Below are 21,610 nucleotides of genomic sequence, written 5' to 3' on the forward strand. Positions count from 1 at the left end.
CCCCTTTGCCTTACCCAGTCACTGAATACCTCAGAAATCAGGCACCTGCACCTGGATTGTGCTCAAGAAGACACATTACGTGGCTGTACTGTAGTGTTGCGTCTACCAGAACATCATTATGCAAGGAGCATGTTTCATGTGGCTCTCTAAAACCAGTAATTTGAGAAACGTTTTTACATTGGTACCAAAGGATCCTCCAGAGTGACCTATCATCAAGGGCATCCAATCATTACCTTAGGTTATTGGTTGGCGTTCAAGTCATGCAACCTTACAGTAAAACCAAAAATACCCAACACCAAGTACTTGATTTTTTTTTTCTCCCTGTACCTATCTACCGAATGATTCTACTTTGGAGTTTGCACGTGCTTTCTGTGTCTGTATGGGTTCACCAACATACCCCAGTTTCTTCCACGCATCAAAACATCCACAGTATGTTCATGCTGCTTTCATTGCACTCGCCTTACAGTGTGTCTGTGTATATAGAGACTGGTCTTCAGTCTTTGGGTGCCAGCCTCTGGCTGTCATCTGCTCTTAGTGGTTAAATTGTGTCTAATTACAAGTAGTATATGTTAAATGCAGGTCATAAGGGGAGCATGGTGGTGTAAGAGGTTAGCATGCTTGACTCAGAATAAGAATTTTCCCAGTTCAAGTCCGCCCATGGCCCATTTTCCTGGTACATTGCATCAGGAAGGGTTTCCGGTGTAAAACCTTTGCTAAATCAACATACAGATTCATACTAGATATGTTGTGGCCAACTGGTTTGGATGCAAAAGAGACTAGAAAATGCAGGGGGCAAATTTGTTGTATGTATGCATGTATATAAAACAACGTATAAAGGCTCTTCGACCTTACAGTTTCAGCACCCAGAGACATGAAAGTCAGTCACTACGAAGTGACTCATTCAACTACTTTGGCAACTCTTGCATGCAAGGTAGTTGCCACATGTCACTGCTTAACCCCTTAACGCCTGAATTTATATAGCTGTATATAAAAAAAAATGTTTTGTGTGTGTTTTTGCCTTTAAGTAGATGGTAAATAATGTTGAGATTATTAATTACACTTTTGCACAAAAAATAAATAGTAATTTTGGTATTTTGGTAATAATTTATGTTATAATGTTATAATAATAATAATGGTATGTTGCAAATTTGCAACAACAGGCATACTGGTCAATTTGGTATGTTACATATTTGAGTGAAATATTGTACCATATATGCGACAATAGGCGTTAAGGGGTTAAGAATTTTTTTTTTTAATGTATTTAATTACGGTGACATACTTTTGCTTGAAGGTTTTTGACGTAAATCTCCCAAATTCTAAACTTGCAGGGAGCAGTGCCTACCTTGATTTGTGCTTTCTGGCAGGGCTCAGAGCACACTGACTGGATGATGTCACTGCTGTTACTCCAGATTTCCTCATCATTCATCTTTAAGCCGCCCTGATCCCAGCTTCCCACATGGATGTAATCATACTCATCCTCACCTATGTGCTTGAAGTTCATGATTTCATACCTGAGGCAAACACACTGTATGCATAAAACAGCAGATGTGCATATTTATAACTTTGCTCACTACTGTGTACTCCTTTTCGCTTTATATACACTTCCCTTCCTGCTGTCACTTTCATGATTAGGAGTCTTACCTGCCAGGCGAGTCCCCGTTCTGGTCAAAGTGGATTGTCTCACCAGATACACCAGTGAAGTTAGTTTTCATCAGAAAATCTAGCAGCATACCACCATCAATGGGCTGCATGGCACTGCACAAACCCTGCAGTCATGGGAAGAACATAGTGTTTACCCCCAAAACTGAGAGAAAAAATGTGGATAAACTGTAAATTACCACACCTTATATCCTGGGCAAAGGGCTAGCTGCATAGTATGTAGACCATAGGCCATGGAATAGATGGCATTTATGACAAAACCCATCTTAGTGTCTTGGGTATAGTGTTGGCGCAGGGATTCTCTCCCTGTGAAGAACACAAACCAACTCATGAGGACAAATGCAATCATGTAAGGACATAATTAAAATCAGTGTTTAAAGACATAAGAGGAATTTCAAATGTTGGACTAACAGGTGCAGGTGCGGTTGTACATAGTGTTCTCCTGTGGGTGTCCTTTCAACCTGCACTGGAACCGATACTGCCAGAACTCTGGGAACCAGGGGTTCCTCAGGTTTACGTTGGGCTTAAGACTAAGGTAGTAATCATCAAACCAGGTCACATGTGCCGATTTGAGCTTTATAGTGATGCCTCCAGCTGCCTCCTTTTGGTAGCCATCAGTGACATCATGTCTGTCCGCCCAGCCATCACTAAAGAGGTAGAGGAGAAACGGTTATCAGCTAATGTCGGAACAGAGAACAATGACACGTTGATTCACAGAGGTTTTCTCATAGCTTAATCAAAATGCTTCTGTATTGTTTTTCCTGGCATTTAAGTCTCCATTATGGATTTGGGATTTTTTTTTTTTTTGGCATTTTTATGCATTGTAGCAGTATAATTTTACTATTGGCATTTATATTTTTTATTGTTGGAGTTTGTTTAGTACTTTGATTCCTGGGAAAGGCCTATATAATGATTATAATTATTAATATTGATAATGAACTTGTGCTTTTCAGTATAAAAGTTTAACCACAATATATTGCTCTATTTACACCGGACTGAGTGTTGTGAAAGTGTCGTGACACGGACCCACAACAGGGGGCGGTAATGAACGGACAATGGATAAGCCAAAAGTAACAATTTAATGTTGTGAATCGCACAACGACGTACAGACAATAACAATATGGTGGACTGTCAATCATACACCAGGTGACGTGTGGGCAGGCTCGACGATAGAAGACGTCTGGTGATAGAAGAGCCGGATCCCCACACAGCTTCCACCACCAACGGAGCTGAAGAACACCGGAGCCGCCAAGCCCTGCGCCCCAGGTGGCCGCTGTCTTCAGCAGTCAGACCCGGTACTGCTGGCAGAAAACACAGACAGTCCGGATGAGTGTGAGTTCGCACACTCAGTAATCCCACAGTCAGTGTTCAGTAAAGGAGGGAGAACCTCCACCTCCAATCACACACTCGTGCAGCTCCTGTCTAACCACTTATCTGATTGGAGTGTGAAGCGAAGCCGTCGCTGATCACACCAAACGCCAATCCCACAGATAAGGCAAGCACCACAGGAAAACGGCTGCAAAAGAAGTTCAGATTATTACTCAACGTTTTGAGTCAGCAGAGAAAATTACCTGAACGGTAGCTGATTTCTCGGCGAGGAGGTGGAGTTGCAGTCCGGCCTTTATGGTGATGGTGATGAGATGAATGAGTGACAGCTGGTGCTGAGCATGAGTGACAGCTGTCACTCCCAGTGGCTCCGGCGCCCTCTCGTGCTTGAAGCCCGCACTCCAAGCAGGGCGCCATCTGGTGGTGGTGGGCCAGCAGTACCTCCTCTTCAGCGGCCCACACAACACTGAGACCTATATTAGGCCTCCAAGATCATGACATTTTGTCAACTGTTACAGGTCTTGGCTGGTCTTCATTTTGATGTGTTACAACATTTGCATTTACACCAACCTTGCATTGTGACTGAATTGTGCGAGTAAAAAAATATGTTAATATTCACGATCATTGATGCAACCCTGTGCAGAGTCAATTGAGAGTCTATTACAACCCATAGGGTCAGCTTGGGAGTGAGTTGAGAGATGTGAGAGTTTATCAAGACTGATTACGAGACCCATGTATCTGTTAACTGGTCGCACAACCTGTGTGAGTATTTTAAACAGTTCAGTACACTCGCACACCTGTTGGAGACCAATGAGGAGTGATGTAGAGTGATGGTGACCTGGAGGGATCTTTTTTCCAACCATAGAGACCCCATTGTGACCATCCTGCAATCCCAGTGAGAGTGACGGTGAGTGGGGGCCATTTTTCGAATGCAACTCAGTCGTGGACTCGGTGTAAGTTGCAGCACCTCCAAAAGTAGTAAAAACTCCAGAAAATATGTACAAGGTCTATTAGAAAAGAAACCGACCTTTTTATTTTAAAAAAAAACTATATGGATTTGAATCACGTACGATTACGTCAGACAAGCTTGAACCCTCATGCGCATGCGTGAGTGTTTTCACTCCTGTCGGTTGCGTCATTCGCCTGTGGGCAGGCTTTGAGTGAGCACTGGTCCACCCCCCTCGTCGGAATTCCTTTGTCTGACTTCTTCCTGAGAGACTGGCGCTTTGCTTGATCAAAATTTTTTCTGAAACTGTGAGACACATTCAAGTGGACACCATTCGAGAAATTCAGACGGTTTTCGGTGAAAATTTTAATGGCTGATGAGAGATTATGGAGTGTTACTGTCGCTTTAAGGACTGCCCATGGAGCCAAATGGCGCGCCGCGCCCCGAGCCACCGTCGTCAGCCTGTTTCAAGCTGAAAACGTCCAAATTTAAGCCTCTGTTGACCCAGGACATCGTGAGAGAACAGAGACGTTTCAGAAGAGCTCGGGATCAGCAGTTTATCCGGACATTCCACTGTTAAAGGAGATTTTGTAATGAAAGATGTGCGGACGGATTCGCGCGTCGGCACCCAGCCGCTCATGGCACGGCGCCACAGCAAAACACCTTGTGTTGATAACCATTCGTAAGATTCAGGCGGTTTTCGATGGCTTTCAGTCAAGTGAGTATCCGAGAAATTGTTTAACAGCTGGGCATGTTCAAACTTGTCCTGTAATGCTTCCAATGGAGGTGTTTTGCTGTGGCGCCGCGCGATGAGCGGCTGGGTGCCATGCGCGAATCCGTCGCACCCATCCATTACAAAATCTCCTTTAACAGTGGAATGTCCGGATAAACTGCTGATCCTGAGCTCTTCTGAAACTTCTCTGTTCTCTCACGACGTCCTGGGTCAACAGAGGCTTAAATTTGGAAGTTTTCAGCTCGAAACAGGCTGACGACGGCGGCTCGTGGCACGGCGTGCCGTCCGGCTCCATGGGCAGTCCTTAAAGCGACAGTAACACTCCATAATCTCTCATCAGCCATTAAAATTTTCACCGAAAACCGTCTGAATTTCTCGAATGGTGTCCACTTGGATGTGTCTCACAGTTTCAGAAAAAATTTTGATCAAGCAAAGTGCCGATCTCTCAGGAAGAAGACAGACAAAGGAATTCCGACGAGGGGGTGGACCAGTGCTCACTCAAAGCCTGCCCACAGGCGAATGACGCAACCGACAGGCGTGAAAAAACCCACGCATGCGCACGAGGGTTCAAGCTTGTCTGACGCAATCACACGTGATTCAAATCCATATAGTTTTTGAAAAAATAAAAAGGTCGGTTTCTTTTCTAATAGACCTCGTATTTCTGTTTTTCAGATGAGCTACTGCAAAAATTAATCATACAGCCTAATTATTGCATGTAGGAACTAGTGTTTCAAATTCAAATGGCAAGGTATGCACATGTGTAAACAATAAAAGATGCACAGTATCAGAATACATGTATATTTATATTTTGATGCAATCATTATACCATAAAAGAACTGCTCCAACCATAGCACAAGTATCATAAGGATTTTGACATTAACCATGATCTGAAGTGAACATGTACACTGCTGATAAACATCTTTAAGATGCGTAACCACATGTGTTTTGACACCAAATCACATTACAAACACTAATCATTCACAACAACCTTAACAGAAAAGAACTACTCACTCACTCACACTCACTGTGCAGACAGATCAGACCACAGCTTAAGAGTGACAGTTTTTATCTTACCATCAACAGTGCTGCAAGACATGCACCTCAGAGTGGACTGTCCTTCCTAATCCTTTCATTAATGAATGCACTGTAGCCAGTGACCATATTTTCATGTGGTACTTTTGCCTGATGCACACATTTGCGTTTCATGGAAAAATGTTTCCTCACCAGAAAACCTCTCACTTATCAGTGGTCCTTTTCAATGTGCAAGAACTTGCCACTCTCCAGTTAAAAGGAAATGACAGGTACAATTCTGCTTAATTAAATATTTGCCCACAACACACTCATGACTAATAATGAGGATAATCTGAAGTCCCTTGAGCCAAGTGCCGACCTTTACATGCTCTCTACATAGCAAAAAGGACATGGTTATGCCCCCAAATCACATGTCCTCAAAGTTATTGTTTTTTAAGGGTGTAGGGTTTGGGGTTAGGATTACGAATAGACAGGTTGCAAGAGACATAAAATTGAGTAGTCAAGGCAAAGCATGAGAGAGAAATGATATGACCTTGGGGTGTTCATATTGTGAATCACTTTTTTTAAATGTCCAGTGGAGGATATTGTTTACTATCTTTAAAGTGTAACTATACACTGAAAAAAGAGAATGTCTGAACCAAAGAGGTTATATATGAGAACTAGAGAGTGCACTTGCACTGAGCTGTGTGCCGGCAAGGAGGTGTGATCGCCATTTTAATTCCGGGCAAGTTAGTGATTTGCGTGCATAGACGTTCAAGAAACAGGTGGAATATGCCGGAAAGCTGCGCATGTTGGCAAAGCCACAAATGGAGGAACAAGGGAAACAATATTTCCTTCCATAAGTAAGTGGTTTTGGTTATTCTTGTCACTTTGTCCGTGATATTTGGATGATAAACAGCTGCCAGTTCTCCTTTGCCTGCAGAGGATAGAGTGGTTTCTTCTTAAAGCAGCTCTTCTCTGTTTTGCAGAGGGTAGAACTACACACCAGCTATGAAACATTTAACAGGTAGGTGCTCAACTGATTTTAAGTTTTATATATATTTGTAGCTTTTCAGCTTTATTTACCACGTTATTGATCAGACAAAAAATTTATCGCAAGATAATTAGTCTGATAATGGTTTTTAAAGTTATCTAAAAATATAATCTGATAAGGAAAACATTATCTTTGATAATTATCGGTTATCGGATTATCGGAACTGTGCCCACCACTGCACTTATGTCTAGCTGATAGTTTCCACTGCTCGACCAATGTCTAATTAAAATACTTGTCGTTAGTGATTAAAACTGTTCGACAAGACTGGGAATTTTTTTTTTTTTATTTGCACCTTAAAATAATGAGATTATAATGACCCACGCTGTGCTGCTCACAGTCACACCCACACATAGAGATGTGTACCCACACCACTGACTTCATGAATGAAACTCAGTCAATAAAGGATAATTATGTAAAAATATAATATATATATAAATGTATTGTAATGGTTTTAGGAGCCGCGCTGCATTGAACACAGCAGCAGCTGCATCGACGCCTCAGCTCAGCAGCTTGAACAGCGCAGATCCGTGTAACTTTCAACACTAATATTTGAGAATGTGTGTGTGTCAGAGTAAGTTTAATACTTTCCTGACATAATTTAATGCAAATTAATTTTACTGGCTCGATATCCAGGTCAAAATGGCATTTTAACACGTATTTTGCGAGCATTTTTCTGAGTGTGTTCAGTCGCAAATCTCCATTGAAAATGCATTAACATCCGGGTACTTCATCAATATTTTGCCCGGTTAGGAGACGTCATGTCGCTGTCCATGAAGGGACGTTTTCGTTTAGTGTGCAGCATTGGGAGTGTGCTCTCTAGTTCTCATATACAGCTCCATGGTTTGAACCATCTTAAAAAAAGTGTTACAGTTTGTAAAAAACCTGAATGAATTAAGTTGTTTGAACTTAAGTTTGTAAGTTAGAGTTGATTTAACTTTCAAACATAAGTTAAGATGGTTCAAACATTCTCATTTATGTTTGAAAGTTAAATCAACTCTAACTTACAAACTTAAGTTCAAACAACTTAATTCATTCAGGTTTTTACAAATTGTAACACTTTTTAAAGTTGGTTCAAACATTCTCTTTTTTCAGTGTAGGTCATAATGAGGTGATAAAATAATTGACATAGAGGTTGTCCTCTGGATGATGACAGTCTTGTTCGGAAGAACAGCGTAGTTTAATTAAAAAGTTGATTGGACAGGGGAAAACTTATATGCAGGTGCAAAAAATTATAGGCTGTTCATCTACAATGATGTCCAATGCTTTAAAATGGACAAGAAAAAACAGAGACGTGTGGAAGAAAACGGAAGACAACCATCAAAATGGACAGAAGAATAACAAGAATGGCAAAGGCTCACCCATTGATCAGCTCTAGGATGATCAAAGACAGTCTGGAGTTACCTGTAAGTGCTGTGACAGTTAGAAGACGCCTGCGTGAAGCTAATTTATTTGCAAGAATCCCCCGCAAAGTCCCTCTGTTAAATAAAAGACATGTGCAGAAGAGGTTACAATTTGTCAAAGAACACATCAACTGGCCTAAAGAGAAATGGAAGAATATTTTGTGGACTGATGAGAGTAAAATTGTTCTTTTTGGGACCGAGGGCCGCAGAGAGTTTGTGAGACGACCCCCAAACTCTGAATTCAAGCCACACTTCACAGTGAAGACAGTGAGGCATGGTGGTGCAAGCATCATGATATGGGCATGTTTCTCCTACTATGGTGTTGGGCCTATATATCGCATACCAGGTGTCATGGATCAGTTTGGATATGTCAAAATACTTGAAGAGGTCATGTTGCCTTATGCTGAAGAGGACATGCCCTTGAAATGACTGTTTCAACAAGACAATGACCACAAGCACACTAGTAAATGAGCAAAATCTTGGTTCCAAACCAACAAAATTAATGCCTCGCAGATGTGAAGAAATCATGAAAAACTGTGGTTATACAACTAAATACTAGTTTAGTGATTCACAGGATTGCTAAAAAAGCAGTTTGAACATAACAGTTTTGAGTTTGTAGCACCATCAGCAGATGCTACTATTATTGTGAACACCCCCTTTTCTACTTTTTTTTTTACTAATAGCCCAATTTCATAGCCTTAAGAGTGTGCATATCATGAATGCTTGGTCTTGTTGGATTTGTGAGAATCTACTGAATCTACTGGTACCTTGTTTCCCATATAACAATAAGAAATACGAGGTCTATTAGAAAAGTATCCGACCTTATTATTTTTTCAAAAACCATATAGATTTGAATCACGTGTGATTGCGTCAGACAAGCTTGAGCCCTCGTGCGCATGCGCACAGCAACGCCGTGATGAAGCCTCACGGGACATGTTCTGGCATGTCCAGGCACATCCACAATTTCTCGGATAATCACTCGATGGAAAAACCACCGACAGCTGTCTGAACGCCATCTCAAAACCATCCTGTGAGACCAAAACGGAGGTGGTTTTGTCTCGCTCCAGTAACAAAACCATCATGACGCGCGAAGCCTCCGCTCGGCTTTCCATGACAAAATCTTTTGTTAAAAGTGAAATCTTACGGAAAATCGTTGATGTCCAGCTCTTGTGATAACCAGAGAAATGGCACATGATGGTCACGGATCCAGACAGCCATCCATTTAGAAATGAAATGGTCGTTCAGCCTGTCGATGGCGGCTTCGGAGCGCAGCGTGCCCCACAGCCGCTGGGGGCCGTCCTTAAAGCGACAGTAACACTCCTTATTCTCTACCAAGCCCGTAACATTTTCACCAAAAGCCAGATAAATTTTTCTAATGGTTTCCAGCTGCCAGTCTCTAACAGTTTCTGAAAATATTCTGATGGAAAAAAAGCCCAAATTATTCTGCAATTTCCTGACAATGAAAATCCGACGAGGGGGCTGGACCACTCCTCACTCAAAGCCTGCTCACAGGCGAATGACGCAACCGACAGGCGTGGAAAAACTCACGCATGCGCACGAGGGTTCAAGATTGTCTGACGCAATCACACGTGATTCAAATCCATATGGTTTTTGAAAAAAATAATAAGGTCGGATACTTTTCTAATAGACCTTGTATACTCAAAACCTGGATTAATCTTTTTAGTCACACAGCACTACTATTATTCTGAACACTACTGTAGGTTAGAGTTAATATGGCTAAAAGGACATGATGCACCATGAGAGAATGCCAGAAGCATTCACACTCCAAGTTACACCCAGTGATTTTCATCCTCACACCTCATGTCGATAACACTAGAAGAATGGGTTGACTGATCGTTGCCCCTCAGCAGACCATATCAGGTGGCAGCAAACTCATATAAAGTATGAAACACGTCTACTGTATGGGATAAAATGTCCTTTCAAACAAAAATTCTAACTGTACTTCACTGCAGTGTGTGGACTTGGGCAAAGGTGTGATATGCAGTTCCAACATGGTAATGGTTGAATACAGAAAATAAAACAGAGCCCATGAATTTTAATGTGGTCTCCTGAGAAAAGCTGCCTTTGATGCTTGACTCCTGATTTCAAGATTGAAGGAGACAGGTGGTTCCTAATGGCTGCTCTGCAGAGATTCCCAGCAGAATAAAATATTTCCCATGATGTGATGTAGATTTAGAGGTGTGTGAGAAAAATGTATTTGCTTGCAAGTATGTGTCCAAATTTTATGTATGTATGTAATTATAAATACAAAGAAATGTAGCTTAAGTTCAGCCAGGAAGACTCAGATACCTACCTCATGTAAGCCCTGGTCACATGACACTAATGAAGGACAATGAATCCCAAACGAAACAAGGAATCTGGACTTGCGATGACTTTCGGAGGCATCGTTTAACCATCGTCCAGCTTCATTCCTGCATCTGGCGCTTCATCAGAGGTTTCAAACTGTTGAAAAATGTGAACGAATCCCGACAACAACCTCAATTCCTCCATATTTCATTTTGCTTTCTGTCTTGACGGTTCCTTATTGTTTGCGTAATTTCCGTAACATCAGCGTTCCATTTGACTGTCGTCCAACTTCATCCACCCTCCAAGTCCGACGTCTTGCATGAACGTTGACGATATCTGAACGGATCAATAACCAAAGCTGACAGGAACTGAACGTAACATCCTTGTATCGCTGATGACTCGTCCATGCGTGGGACAAAAAGCAGCATTGTCATACAGAAACAATAGCGGTAAGAATGTTTTATCAACTACTTTAACTACACATGTTCCAGGTTCCATGTGTGTACATGGCCTGCATGTACACACATTGTTGTCAAGACAACCAGACCCCGCACATGCAAGTACTGCAGGGATGAGGACAGGGCTGGCTGCACTCAGTCTCATACCAGCTGTGGCGCTATCGGTCATGTCATCGTGAATGTTTCATTTTGATTTTGTTTAAAGCATCAAGGTCAATGTTTGCTTCATTTTTCTTTCATTAGTTTTGGTTTATTTTGTTCATGTTTCAGTGATGGGGAAAGTGTAGGACCATTTGTCCACCTTTTCTCAACGATTTGTGACTTTGTGACTTTTTTCCTCCGTTCAACTATCACCATGTGACCGTATAACTTCAATCTGTTTGTCTCTTTCTCCTCCCTGTGAGTCACAGGGCCCAGAGCATGGGGGGTGAGCACAAAAATTGGCATTAAATACATTTTTGTGTTGCATGTTGTTAATGTCCATACAATTCATGTTGTAAAAGAATATAATTAGAATGAATGTATAAATGTTGTGAAACATAATTCTGCTCTAACAATAATACTGAAAGCTCTCTGAGGGCCCTTTCTGCCCCTGCACAGTTGTACAATGATTTAGCCCAGATGCACAGGCAGCACGCTGCCACATACACACACACACACACACACACACACACACACACACACACACACACACACACACACACACACACACACACACACACACCAAACGGGATCTGACAGAAAGAGGAGAGGTGTTTAGTGGAGCTGAAACAACTAATCGAGTTAACCGATTAAAATCGATTATTAAAATAATAGCTGTCAACTAATTTAGCCATCAATTGCTAAATAACTTTGTTTTACTGCAAATGTTTCATTTCTTCCATGTAATCAACTGTTTCTGCAGCGCGGCTCTGCTTTGAATCTTGAACCAGTGAAGCAGCAGATCGAAGCACTGTTTCGATCTGCTGCTTCAATCTGCTGCTATGTGTCAGCTGGAATTTGGCACAAGTGAACGTTGGCGAACATTAGCGACTATCAACAAATGTTAGTGACAGTTTTTGCGATGATTAGCAACTATTTGGGACTGTTTACACAGAGACTGCTACCTGCTGCTTTGGACTTGAACTAACAGTCTTTTTCAAGACTTTTTTACTTTTTTACCTTTTTACTTTTTTTTTACTTTTTTACTGTGTTCCAACGCCTAAGGAAGACCTCTAACGGTCGAAACATCGCGACGGAGCACTTTTATCAGCTAACTTTCATTAGCGTTGGCAGGCTAACTAGCTTGCTAACGCTTTCGTTTTTATTTTTTTTTTATTTTTATTTTATTTTAGCACCGTTGTCGTGCGTTGCCTGTGCTGCTTCATGGCCTGTTTGGTGCCTTGATTGGGGCACTCCTTCTGCTGAATCACCTCTGGATTATTTGCACATTATTCACTTTGTGTGTTTTTGGGAATCCGCTAGCTTAGCGTAGCTACTAGCTCTTAGCCGATTTAGCATGGCGGCTTCTCCTGTCTCTCCCGCACTTTTCTGCTCTGGGTGTGAAATGTTTAGTTATTCCTCGGCCTCCTTTAGCAGTAACGGTACTTGTAATAAGTGCAGCTTATTCGTAGCTTTGGAGGCCAGGCTGGACGAAGTGGAGGCTCGGCTCCGCACCGTGGAAAATTCTACAGTTAGCCAGGCCCCTGTAGTCGGTGCGGACCAAGGTAGCTTAGCCGCCGTTAGTTCCCCCCTGGCAGATCCCATGCAGTCGGGAAAGCAGGCTGACTGGGTGACTGTGAGGAGGAAGCATAGCCCTAAACAGAAGCCCCGTGTACACCGTCAACCCGTTCACATCTCTAACCGTTTTTCCCCACTCGACGACACACCCGCCGAGGATCAAACTCTGGTTATTGGCGACTCTGTTTTGAGAAATGTGAAGTTAGCGACACCAGCAACCATTGTCAATTGTCTTCCGGGGGCCAGAGCAGGCGACATCGAAGGACATTTGAAATTGCTGGCTAAGGCTAAACGTAAATTTGGTAAGATTGTAATTCACGTCGGCAGTAATGACACTCGGTTACGCCAATCGGAGGTCACTAAAATTAACATTAAATCGGTGTGTAACTTTGCAAAAACAATGTCGGACTCTGTTGTTTTCTCTGGGCCCCTCCCCAATCAGACCGGGAGTGACATGTTTAGCCGCATGTTCTCCTTGAATTGCTGGCTGTCTGAGTGGTGTCCAAAAAATGAGGTGGGCTTCATTGATAATTGGCAAAGCTTATGGGGAAAACCTGGTCTTGTTAGGAGAGACGGCATCCATCCCACTTTAGAGGGAGCAGCTCTCATTTCTAGAAATCTAGCCAATTTTTTGGGATCCTCCAAACTGTGACTGTCTAGCGTTGGGACCAGGAGGCAGAGCTGTGGTCTTATACACCTCTCTGCAGCTTCTCTCCCCCTGCCATCCCCTTATTACCCCATCCCCGTAGAGACGGTGCCTGCTCCCAGACCACCAATAACTAGCAAAAATCTATTTAAGCATAAAAATTCAAAAAGAAAAAATAATATAGCACCTTCAATTGCACCACAGACTAAAACAGTTAAATGTGGTCTATTAAACATTAGGTCTCTTTCTTCTAAGTCCCTGTTGGTAAATGATATAATAATTGATCAACGTATTGATTTATTCTGCCTAACAGAAACTTGGTTACAGCAGGATGAATATGTTAGTTTAAATGAGTCAACACCCCCGAGTCACACTAACTGTCAGAATGCTCGTAGCACGGGCCGGGGCGGAGGATTAGCAGCAATCTTCCATTCCAGCTTATTAATTAATCAAAAACCTAGACAGAGCTTTAATTCATTTGAAAGCTTGTCTCTTAGTCTTGTCCATCCAAATTGGAAGTCCCAAAAACCAGTTTTATTTGTTATTATCTATCGTCCACCTGGTCGTTACTGTGAGTTTCTCTGTGAATTTTCAGACCTTTTGTCTGACTTAGTGCTTAGCTCAGATAAGATAATTGTAGTGGGCGATTTTAACATCCACACAGATGCTGAGAATGACAGCCTCAACACTGCATTTAATCTATTATTAGACTCTATTGGCTTTGCTCAAAAAGTAAATGAGTCCACCCACCACTTTAATCATATTTTGGATCTTGTTCTGACTTATGGTATGGAAATAGAGGACTTAACAGTATTCCCTGAAAACTCCCTTCTGTCTGATCATTTTTTTAATAACATTTACATTTACCCTGATGGACTACCCTGCAGTGGGGAATAAGTTTCATTACACTAGAAGTCTTTCAGAAAGCGCTGTAACTAGGTTTAAGGATATGATTCCTTCTTTATGTTCTCTAATGTCATATACCAACACAGAGCAGAGTAGCTACCTAAACTCTGTAAGGGAGCTAGAGTATCTTGTCAATAGTTTTACATCCTCATTGAAGACAACTTTGGATGCTGTAGCTCCTCTGAAAAAGAGAGCTTTAAATCAGAAGTGTCTGACTCCGTGGTATAACTCACAAACTCGTAGCTTAAAGCAGATAACCCGTAAGTTGGAGAGGAAATGGCGTCTCACTAATTTAGAAGATCTTCACTTAGCCTGGAAAAAGAGTTTGTTGCTCTATAAGAAAGCCCTCCGTGAAGCAAGGACATCTTTCTACTCATCACTAATTGAAGAAAATAAGAACAACCCCAGGTTTCTTTTCAGCACTGTAGCCAGGCTGACAAAGAGTCAGAGCTCTATTGAGCTGAGTATTCCATTAACTTTAACTAGTAATGACTTCATGACTTTCTTTGCTAACAAAATTTTGACTATTAGAGAAAAAATTACTCATAACCATCCCAAAGATGTATCGTTATCTTTGGCTGCTTTCAGTGATGCCGGTATTTGGTTAGACTCTTTCTCTCCGATTGTTCTGTCTGAGTTATTTTCATTAGTTACTTCATCCAAACCATCAACATGCTTATTAGACCCCATTCCTGCCAGGCTGCTCAAGGAAGTCCTACCATTATTTAATGCTTCAATCTTAAATATGATCAATCTATCTTTGTTAGTTGGTTATGTACCACAGGCTTTTAAGGTGGCAGTAATTAAACCATTACTTAAAAAGCCATCACTTGACCCAGCTATCTTAGCTAATTATAGGCCAATCTCCAACCTTCCTTTTCTCTCAAAGATTCTTGAGAGGGTAGTTGTAAAACAGCTAACTGATCACCTGCAGAGGAATGGTCTATTTGAAGAGTTTCAGTCAGGTTTTAGAATTCATCATAGTACAGAAATAGCATTAGTGAAGGTTACAAATGATCTTCTTATGGCTTCGGACAGTGGACTTATCTCTGTGCTTGTTCTGTTGGACCTCAGTGCTGCTTTTGATACTGTTGACCATGAAATTTTATTACAGAGATTAGAGCATGTCATAGGTATTAAAGGCACTGCGCTGCGGTGGTTTGAATCATATTTGTCTAATAGATTACAGTTTGTTCATGTAAATGGGGAATCTTCTTCACAGACTAAAGTTAATTATGGAGTTCCACAAGGTTCTGTGCTAGGACCAATTTTATTCACTTTATACATGCTTCCCTTGGGCAGTATTATTAGACGGTATTGCTTAAATTTTCATTGTTACGCAGATGATACCCAGCTTTATCTATCCATGAAGCCAGAGGATACACACCAATTAGCTAAACTGCAGGATTGTCTTACAGACATAAAGACATGGATGACCTCTAATTTCCTGCTTTTAAACTCAGATAAAACTGAAGTTATTGTACTTGGCCCCACAAATCTTAGAAGCATGGTGTCTAACCAGATCGTTACTCTGGGTGGCATTTCCCTGATCTCTGGTAATACTGTGAGAAATCTTGGAGTTATTTTTGATCAGGATATGTCATTCAAAGCGCATATTAAACAAATATGTAGGACTGCCTTTTTGCATTTACGCAATATCTCTAAAATCAGAAAGGTCTTGTCTCAGAGTGATGCTGAAAAACTAATTCATGCATTTATTTCCTCTAGGCTGGACTATTGTAATTCATTATTATCAGGTTGTCCTAAAAGTTCCCTAAAAAGCCTTCAGTTGGTTCAGAATGCTGCAGCTAGAGTACTGACGGGGACTAGCAGGAGAGAGCATATCTCACCCGTGTTGGCCTCTCTTCATTGGCTTCCTGTTAATTCTAGAATAGAATTTAAAATTCTTCTTCTTACTTATAAGGTTTTGAATAATCAGGTCCCATCCTATCTTAGGGACCTCGTAGTACCATATTACCCCATTAGAGCGCTTCGCTCTCAGACTGCGGGCTTACTTGTAGTTCCTAGGGTTTGTAAGAGTAGAATGGGAGGCAGAGCCTTTAGCTTTCAGGCTCCTCTCCTGTGGAACCAGCTCCCAATTCAGATCAGGGACGCAGATACCCTCTCTACTTTTAAGATTAGGCTTAAAACTTTCCTTTTCGCTAAGGCTTATAGTTAGGGCTGGATCGGGTGACCCTGGACCATCCCTTGGTTATGTTGCTTTAGACGTAGACTGTGGGGGGGTTCCCATGATGCACTGTTTCTTTCTTTTTTTGCTCCGTATGCATCACTCTGCATTTAATCATTAGTGATCGATCTCTGCCCCCCTTCTCGGCATGTCTTTTTCCTGGTTCTTTCCCTCAGCCCCAACCAGTCTCAGCAGAAGACTGCCCCTCCCTGAGCCTGGTTCTGCTGGAGGTTTCTTCCTGTTAAAAGGGAGTTTTTCCTTCCCACTGTGGCCAAGTGCTTGCTCATAGGGGGTCGTTTTGACCGTTGGGGTTTTTCATGGTTATTGTATGGCCTTGCCTTGCAATATGGAGCGCCTTGGGGCAACTGTTTGTTGTGATTTGGCGCTATATAAGAAAAAAGTTGATTGATTGATTGATATTTGGCACTCACTGGGAATGTTTGGGACCTTTTGCCAACTACTGGCGAATCTTGGAATTGAAGCACTGCTTCTGTTTTATTTTGCTTTATTTTAATTTTTCCCTGTTAAAACCCTAAAGAGCATATGTCTGTGAGTAATATTTATGTTTTTTGGGTTAAGTCAACCTGTTATGGTCTTCTGAAACAGTTGACAGATGTATTTTATAACTTAAAAACGGGACTGATGCTAACGCCTTAGCATGTCTTTTGGCATTTTCAATGTTAAAGTTAGCATTAAGCTGTTGGCATCTCAGCATGTTTGTGTGCATTTGTTTTCTGTATAATAATTAATGGCTCAGCGTTTGTTGTCGTAAAAAAGTCAAATGTATTACAAATTGTAATATTTTGAATTTATTTTATTTATATGTTATTAATAATAGCAGCAACAACAATAATAGTAATAATAATTAATAATGCTACAATACAATTTTAGAGAAATGGACAAAAAGAGCCTGATAAAACAAAACAACAGAAAAGATAAAACCAACTAACAATGAACATAAATAAATAAATATAGAAATAACTGTTTCCTGTGAACACCTAGTGACAAACCTCCACTTCATCCCTGTTTTATTTACGTTTAATGACATATTACACTTTAGTCAAGTCTTTAAAATACTTTTGTTGCTGTAATATGATGTCAGTAGTTGAGATAGTTGCTGTAGGCATCTAAAAATGCTCATAATCGGGTGAAACCTGATGGAAATCTCTTTGTGGTGTGTCTGTGATGTATATGTGCAAAATAAAACAAAACACTACTCCAAGTATGTTTTTGACGACAATATAACATAACTTTGTTACAAGCTCAAATGTTGATGTTGCGTGATAAAGGCCTTTTAATAATAACTCACTTAAAGAAATAATGGCAAAACTCACATCTAAGTAAAAAAAAAAAAACGATTAATTGATTAATCGAAAAAATAATTGAGCAATTAATCGATTACTAAAATAATCGTTAGTTGCAGCCCTAGTGTTTAGGCTGAAATAAGACATGTCTTAACTAAAAACAAAATCAAAGTCCAAATTTGGTGCATTCCCGTGCATTTTAACAGACTAGAATGCACCAAATTGCACCATTTTTCTACAAAATGGTACAATTTGGTCCCCCAGACCCCCAACTCAATATTGCTCCCCCAAATTTAAAAATGGTGTGATCTAAGGTATACATGATTTGACTACGCATTAAAAATTTGGTGTTTGCGTTAATAAAAAATAACATAAGTGTGTGTGTGTGTGGGGGGGGGGGGGGGGGGGGGGGGCGGCTTCAATATGGCTAGTACCTATGGCCCAGAATTTGGTGCTATGCCCCTGTCTGTACAATATCACTATGATTAAATCTTTTAACTATTTCTTGTCTCCTGAGACTTAGTGTTAAAATTCAAACTGATTCAGGTTTTTGGCTCTGGGAGAGCTTGGCTTGTGGTCAAAACAATATTTAGTTTTATTTGCACCACGTATTGGGTATTGGGTAAAGATTTTGACCATAGTCTGTGTTCTTGTTATTTAATCAGTCTTTCTGCAAAATGAAATTATTTTTCCTTGGTCAGCTCTCATTCAACCCACCAAGTCTAGTCCAAATCATATAAAAAAATAGACAAACACTAGGCCCAAAAAGAATTGTCCCACCCATGCCAGAGCGGGTGATGTTAATAATTTCATACTGTCGTCAAACCAGAACATGGCACAGTTTCATCCAGACTGAGCCCACCTCTTCTGGTGGCACAAAAATCATCGGTATCACCCAGAACATGGTCTGAGGCCATTTTAACATATCTGAAGACTTAAAAACCATGAACCAAATGAAGATTGGATAAAAACACCCTTAAAACAGATAATAATCACTGTAACTAAAACACAAGACACTCCTTAGGTGTTGCCTCATAAAAATCAATTAAATAACTGATTGATTGATTAATTAATTAACTTAAAAAAAAGGGTGTGGGCAGTGCAGCCAGTTTCCACAAATTTCTTGCTTGCCACCATTTCCCAGGCTCACTTTTGTCTCCTGTAATCTGTCCCACAGAGTACAGACCTGCTCAGCATAACTCTACAGTCAGATGAGCTATAAAAGAGGGTGGCAACCAGTTGGAGATTGTCACTTGATGGGCCTTCCCAGTGTGTGGCCAGCTCATAATTACTTATAATGTTTAACAATAGTTTAGGAAGGACGGGGAAACCCAACATTGTTGTGGTGAGCTTTTTCTCCATGCTTGACTGCTTGAGGGAAGCAAACTTCAATTGATTTGTTTTAGTATAATGTGTGTCATGGTGACATTCCTGTATCACTAGTTATCATCCTAACATCTCAGTAAAATGTCTTGTAAATCATCTCGGAGTTATTACCTTTTCACAAAAACAGGGTTGTCAGATTTTAAAGTGTTTATTTCTCGCTAGCTTTTGCAAAACAGAGGAAACAAGTCCCAAAACGCTGGATTTATACAGAATTACAGCCATCTGGAAGTGTATTCAGCCATCTTGGATTATTTGGTACGAGCAGCCAACCAGCGCGTACACCATGTTGTCTTCACTGAGCTTGGCACTCACAGCATTGAATCACTCATCATTTGTGTAAAATAGACTATTGTCTATTTTAGCTGGCAGCAAAGTGACCAATTATCTCTTGTTGCTGTAAAACGCCAACTCTGATTGAAAATGAATGGCAGCGGGAGAAGGAAATCCTTATCATATGTCACAAATGTGCTCATAACAGCGGACGTTTGTACACTGAAAAAAGAGCCAACTTAAACAAGTGTTACAATTGGTAAAACCTGAATGAATTAAGTTGTTTGAACTTAAGTTTGTAAGTTAGAGTTGATCCAGAGTTGATCTAACTTAGGGCCCTGTCCCACTGGGGAGAAGATCAATTGCGCATGAATTGAGTATACAAATTGTGGGCGTTCATTGTCATCTGCAACAAAAATGGCCAAAAATGTTAAATGTCCCAGTATGAATTACGGATATATTAATAATATAGTAGCGAATATATGATGAACAATCACAGTTATATAATGCATGTAGTGAGGAAACTGATCCGACACATTGAGATTATCATGGCAGTATTACAGGGGTATTATGAATGCATTGCGCACGTGTTGCGCGTGCACGGCATCTGCATTGCGGTCATAAAATAAGCGCACTTGGGCCGTCGGCATCACTATTCACACCAACAATACAGCCTCTAGAGCATTTGCTGGCCTTGGACAAGTTGATCACAGAGTTAATGTTCATGTTGTCATGCGAGGGTTAACTGTTCATGAGTTTGGGGAAGCCGCTCGGGGTGTGAGACAGTGTTTTTTTTTTTTTTTTTTTTTTTTTTTTTGAGAGTGTCACACAAAACAGACTTCAGCGTGAGTTGTGGCTAAAACAGCAACTCTTCCTTTTGTTGGTGTTAAATAAAAGTCCTGGTTTGCAGCAACTATTACGTCTTTGTGGATTTACACAGCCGGACCGGCACTGACTGGCAGGTATGTCGCTTTCTACCACATATAGTACTTTGGGTTTACGTGACGTGTTTGTTATGCATTCACAGATTGTCCGCAAATCAGCTGCAAAGCAGATGTAATAAAAACGCTTCATTCGTGGCCAATCTGTATGCAGTCGCTACAACATATTTTAGTTTGTGATGTGGACATGATGGGCACGATATATATCTGTTTTACACATTGTCCTGGTCCCCTGTCAAGCCGCAAATCCCCGTCAGTTGCGGATATCAGCGGTTAACGGCAGATATACAGCGCATAGAGTGACTATGTATTGTGTATGAATTTAGTATATATGGTGTATGTAAGGCGGATGTCATCCGCATCCAGATTTTTGAACAGCTCAAAAATCCTGGCTGCGGACATGCGTGCCTCTGCAGATGATCACGGACGCGTTCGGCCGACTCATACAGGCATGTTACACGGATATTGCGGATGTTTGGCGAATATGGGCCAATTTTTTGAGCAATCCATATGCAAATCCTCCTAAACGCCAGTGGGACAGGGCCCTTATAAACTTAAGTTCAAACAACTTAATTCATTCAGGTTTTACCAATTGTAACACTTTTTTAAGTTGGTTCAACTACTCTCTTTTTTCATTGTATATGTGCACACACATAACAAACACAAACCAGACACTACTGCAGACCTGTCAGGTATGATACTTATTCAAACACACTGGGTACTCAGTCTCACCATCTCATCAGTGAAATGTGCTGAAAGTTTCCATTACCTGTCCCTCTGGACACTTACTTGTTTTTTTTTAAATATTAGGTGATATAATGCCTTTTTTATACTATATGTTTGTTTTATGTTTTGTATGTGATGTTATGTCTATTTGGACGTTGGAGTCTGCAATAAAGTTTGATGATGATGACTTACGCAATCAGAAATGGAAGGTTGGCTACTTGTGCACGCACACACACACACACAAACACACAGACACACACACACACCTCACTTACAAAATTATTACAGACTAATGAGAAAAAATAATAACTTTTGAAAACTTGGCCAAGAGCAGTTACACAAGTACAATGTGGGTGTTTTATTATATATATGTATAAAATGATACTGTCCCTGATTCCGGTGTAGTAGATCATTTCATAACTCATCCACAGAGAAGCAAATGTTGCACTGGTACATTTAAAAAAAAAAAACAAAACAAAAAAAAAACCAAGGCAGAGTTGGGCATGAAAAGCATCAGAGGGCATTGATTCCTGAGCTTGAGTCACTCTTCAAAAAGAGCTCTGACACCCACTCATTGACCTGGGAGGGCAATATGCTGTGCACACCACAGTGCTACTCCACCTACAAGCC

General features: G+C 40.9%; 1 protein-coding gene across 1 annotated transcript in view; it reads right to left on the minus strand.

The window, feature by feature from the left end:
• Positions 1-21,610, minus strand: part of grm5a (glutamate receptor, metabotropic 5a) — a 101,859-nt gene that overhangs the window by 44,977 nt on the left and 35,272 nt on the right. Inside the window, exons 7-10 of the mRNA XM_034178329.1 lie at positions 2,071-2,306; positions 1,844-1,965; positions 1,642-1,766; positions 1,343-1,511 (exon numbers count right to left, since the gene is read on the minus strand). Of these exons, the coding sequence (XP_034034220.1) occupies positions 1,343-1,511; positions 1,642-1,766; positions 1,844-1,965; positions 2,071-2,306 (652 nt within the window). The remainder of the gene's footprint in view (positions 1-1,342; positions 1,512-1,641; positions 1,767-1,843; positions 1,966-2,070; positions 2,307-21,610) is intronic.

This window comes from Thalassophryne amazonica, chromosome 9, assembly GCF_902500255.1.
Source record: "Thalassophryne amazonica chromosome 9, fThaAma1.1, whole genome shotgun sequence".
NCBI classification, from domain to species: Eukaryota; Metazoa; Chordata; class Actinopteri; order Batrachoidiformes; family Batrachoididae; genus Thalassophryne; species Thalassophryne amazonica.